Here is a 4,774-nt window from a genome sequence, read left to right on the forward strand (position 1 = left end):
TAGCCCACGTCATTCTAGACACAATTCAGTATACTATGCGAAAATTCGTGCAAATCTAATGATTTTCAGGAACTTTGGTGCACCATTCACCCAAAATCGGGCGAAACTATATATGGGAACTATATCTAAATCTGAACCGATTTTCACGAAACTTAGCACACATTATTATAGACCTAATTCAGTAGGCTATACCAAATTTCGCGCAAATCGAAAGATATATAGGGACTTTGGTACACCATTTACCTTAAATCGGGCGAAACTATATATGGGAGCTATTTCTAAATCTGATCCGATTTTCACGAAACTTAGCACACGACATTTTAGACTTAATTCAATACACTATGCCAAAATTCGTGCAAATTTAATGATTTTCAGGGACTTTGGTGCACTATTTTCCTAAAATCGGGCGAAACTATATATGGGAGCTATATCTAAATCTGAACCGATTTTCACGAAACTTAGCACACATCATTATAGACCTAATTCAGTAGGCTATACCAAATTGAAAGATACATTTGCATTAAATCGGACGAAACTATATATGGGAGCTATATCTAAGTCTGAACCGATTTTTTGGGCCAAATAAGTGACATATACCAAATTTCATCCAAATCGGATTACAAATGCGACCTGTACTTTGTTCATGTCACAGACGGACATGCATAAATCGATTCAGAAAGTGGTTCTATGCATATTCTCAAAAGGAACCATGGGTCTATCTCGATTATTTTTGCCTATTACAAACATATGCACAAAGACATAATACCCTGTACCACAGTGTGGTGGGCAACATTATATGGACGCTAGTATTTAAATGGTTGTAGGAAGATTTTCTACTCGATGAGAATCCAAAATATAATATTACACCCAAATTGGATGAATAGTGAAAAATAATAATAATTTCGGAATGATCATTTTTAGTTGGAAAGCCCATAAACGGTATAAAATGTTCCCAAAAGCTTCAAAATAACGAATATAGTGTATTACTGTTATATGGGGGCTATCACGAAATATGAACCAATATTTATAATTTTATGGTAAGGAGATTTTATTACCAATGAGAATCCTTAATATATAGCCAATTCGATTGACAAACGTGTCCAATATACGAAATATTGGGTGATATCGTTATATGAGGGCTAACATAAAAGTTGGATAAATAAATCCAATCTATAATACCAAACGACCTAGAAGTAATATCAATATATGTCCAAAATTTCAGAGCTCTACCTTAAATATTGCGAACTCCATCGTGATTTCAACAGAAGGATATGCCTCAATCGACATAGGATTCTATTCTGATCATGAATATAGATGTTGCAGATTGGTAAATTCAATATACACTCCCTCTTTGTAAGGAAGGGTAAAAAATATCTTTAAAAAATTCAAAATCATTGAAAAATATATTTTTTTATCTACGCTTAGTCTTGATTTAGATTAGGCGAGTTTACTTGCGGCAAGTCTTTGTTTGTAGGAGTGAGGGGCAAGGGGTATAGAAATGAAAAAAAATTGCTCGTACCGACAATTTTCTGGCAATTCGTTTTGTGTTTTTCGTATTTGTTGACATTTTATATATATTTAAATGTGAAAAAACAACAAATAAAAAAATATTTTGGAAACCGAATTGCCTTGTATAGACGCATGGAGCAAGTTCAAAAGATAACGATAAAAATTGCCGCAAGTAAACTCGCCTAATATAAATCAAGACTTACGGTTATGAAACTTTATCGAATATTAATCTTTCAAGAACCCACCCATAGTTCTGATACCTTATCGAAAATTACTCTTTAAAAAATCCACGTTTATGGTTCGGAAAATTTCTCTGAATTGATTCATTAAACAAGTGAAAAAGTGTCGGTCGGTGTTGCCGATAGAAATATACCCCCGGAGGTCTTCGGAATTACACACAGATTTTATTATTAGCTTTGTGAGGGAGGTACCGGAAGGAATGGACCAATGGGTCCCATTTTCAAACTTGATCTAGGCTTGATAAAGATAATGGGTTGTGCAAATTTTGTTTCATATCGGACATTCCATTCGCCTGCTATTGGATTTAGAAATTTTGACCATTTGTGGGAGAGGTACCAGAAGGAGTGGGCCAATGGGTCCCATATTTTGACATAATCTAGGCTTAATAAAGATAATAGCTTGTGCAAAGTTTGGTTCAAATCGGATAGTCCTTTCGCATGATATTATAAAATTAATTTTTAGCACAATTTTGACCATTTTGTGGGGGATGTTCCGGAAGGAGTGGACCGATATTCGCCATCTTCGAACTTAAACTAAGTTTGAAAGAAATATTACAGTGTGCAAAGTTTGTACGAAATCAATTGATCTCTTCGAGAGTTATCGTGCGTACCAACCATGCGGACGGACAACGGAGGGATGGACATTTTTAATTCGACTCCAAATTGTCTGAAACGGATTTTTTCCAAAGAATATACCTTGAAAATCCTTGCTTATGGTAGTTTTTATATAGGTTTGGAAAAATACTACAATTTGCAAAGTTTGGACCAAATCAGATATCTTGATATTGGATTAATATATTCTCAAAATGTTAACCCAAATGTGGGAAAGGTATCGGAGGGAGTGAACCAACGGATCCAATTTTCCCATTTGATCTAGGATAAGTAAAATATTATTGTCTAGGCTATGTTAAATATCTGTTCACTCCATATGAGATTTACAAGTTTTCAAAATTTTGACCATTTGTGGGGGAGGTACTAGAAAGAGTAGACTAACAAGTCCCATCTACCAAAAAAAAATTATAATAATAAGACATGGTTAAAATATTAGCTATGTAAAGTTTAGTTCAAATTGGATAGTACGTTCTCATGTTATTATGAAATTAATTTTCAACAAAATGTCTCAATTTTTTAGCGGGAGGCACATTACCAACATTCCCCATCTTCGAACATGAACTAAATTTGAAAGAAATATTACGATGTGAAAAGTTTGGATGAAATCGGTTACACTTTTCGAAAGTTATCGTGCGCACCAGCTGGTCAGACCTTTGTAAATCGACCCCAAATTATAAGAACCGTATTTGGTCCATAGAAACCTGAGGTTTAAAACCATCATTTTTACCTTAGCAAAGTGTATATACCCTCACTAGCCATAAGACAGAGAGTATAAAAATCCGACGCAATATCTTAATATAAAGATGCTATATATCAACCTCCATTTCATGTAAAAAAATATAAAAAGCACAGTTTACTTACCTGAAAATATAATTCAACACCTTTTGCTTTGGCCAATAATTGTATGGATATTTCAATTGCTCTTCAAATATATCTCCACAATTCCAATCTAGCCTTTAGATTCCAATAAGATACTCATTTCAGCACCATACTTAATTAAAAATACATTTTTTATTTTAAATTATAGCTAAGGTTTTCCCATTTCACATAAAAATTTGCTTTTCGTGAACAATTGAAGCGGCAATTAACCAAGAAAAAAATAATTTATATTTTTCCCACTTTTTTTGCATTCCAACATGATTGTTTTTGAAATGCCTTTGCATTTTTACATGGGAACGGCATTGCCATATGCGATTTCAAACAACCCTACAATACAACTCTGTTTTTCGGCAAACTGTCAAATGGGGTGGAAATGAGTACCGAATACCAAATGATATGATGATATGGTAGCCATTTTTCTTTCTTTTCGAAAAATCCTCACGCAAGTGACAAGGTAAAATAATTTTTTTTAATAAAATTTCATGAAAATATGCAATATTTGCTAAAAATGACAATGAAATGTGAAAACTTGTGTAGCACCATGTGTGGGTGATTGAAATTTTATACGGGGCTAATTGGCAAAAGCGAAAAATATGTGAATTTATGAATCACACACGTGTTTTGGCTTGCACAAAGGGCCATCGGGGAACGTCATTAAAAAATAAGTTGCTAATTTCGTTTTTCTTGTGGTGTCTTCTATTTCAGAACACATCAACATGCAATTGTTTGTACGTGGTTTGGAAAACATTGAGACTCTTGATGTCCAACAAGATGTCACCATTGCCGCTGTTAAGGTAAGTGATGAGAAGGAGTGTGTGTGTGAAATTGGAAAACAGTGAGGCGTCAACTGGCCACAGAGATAATCTGCTGCTGCCTGCCTTTTTTTGTTGATGTTATAACCTCATTTTTTTCCGACATTTGTTTAATGTGAAAAATGTTGAGTGAATTTTAATTTGGTTTTCTCTTTTTTTTTTTGTGTGTTTAGGCCCACATTGCCCAGCTCCATGGCTACAACACTGAGGAAATCGTTTTGAACTGCGAAGGCAATGCCTTGGCCAACGAAACCCCCATCTCTGCCTTGTCCTCTTTCGAATTGGACATCACCATCCCAATGTTGGGTGGTAAAGTGCACGGTTCTTTGGCTCGTGCCGGTAAAGTCAAGGGTCAAACCCCCAAGGTAGAAAAGCAAGAAAAGAAAAAGAAGAAGACCGGCCGTGCTAAGAGACGTATCCAATACAATCGTCGTTTCGTCAACACCGTCTCCGGTTTCGGACGTCGTCGTGGCCCCAATGCCAACTCCGCTTAAGAAGTGCATTGCTGAAGTAGTAGTTTTTTAAATATCTATACAAAACTCACAAAAAATGTTGATTTTAGTAATTTCCATATAAAGAAAAAAAGTGAAACACTCAAAAACAACAAAACACACAAATTTTGTTTTTGTTATTTTTTGCAATCATCGACGACGAATGCAACTAGTGAAGTGGGAAAAGTTTTTATTTGGATTTTATTTGATACGACGATATTCATAAAACTAA

The 4,774-nt window shown here is 34.8% G+C and overlaps 1 protein-coding gene across 1 annotated transcript; it reads left to right on the forward strand.

Annotated features, from left to right (window-relative positions):
* Positions 1 to 3,903: 3,903 nt before the first annotated feature.
* LOC133334005 (ubiquitin-like FUBI-ribosomal protein eS30 fusion protein) lies at positions 3,904 to 4,548 on the forward strand. Its single transcript, XM_061542308.1, has 2 exons — positions 3,904 to 4,033; positions 4,225 to 4,548. Exons 1-2 carry the CDS (start codon positions 3,956 to 3,958, stop codon positions 4,543 to 4,545), a joined length of 399 nt encoding a protein of 132 aa, XP_061398292.1. The 5' UTR covers positions 3,904 to 3,955; the 3' UTR covers positions 4,546 to 4,548.
* Positions 4,549 to 4,774: the final 226 nt, after the last annotated feature.

The sequence above is a fragment of the Musca vetustissima genome, unplaced genomic scaffold (genome assembly GCF_032173495.1).
Source record: "Musca vetustissima isolate MV318-11 ecotype Yass unplaced genomic scaffold, APGP_CSIRO_Mvet_v1 utg94884, whole genome shotgun sequence".
NCBI classification, from domain to species: Eukaryota; Metazoa; Arthropoda; class Insecta; order Diptera; family Muscidae; genus Musca; species Musca vetustissima.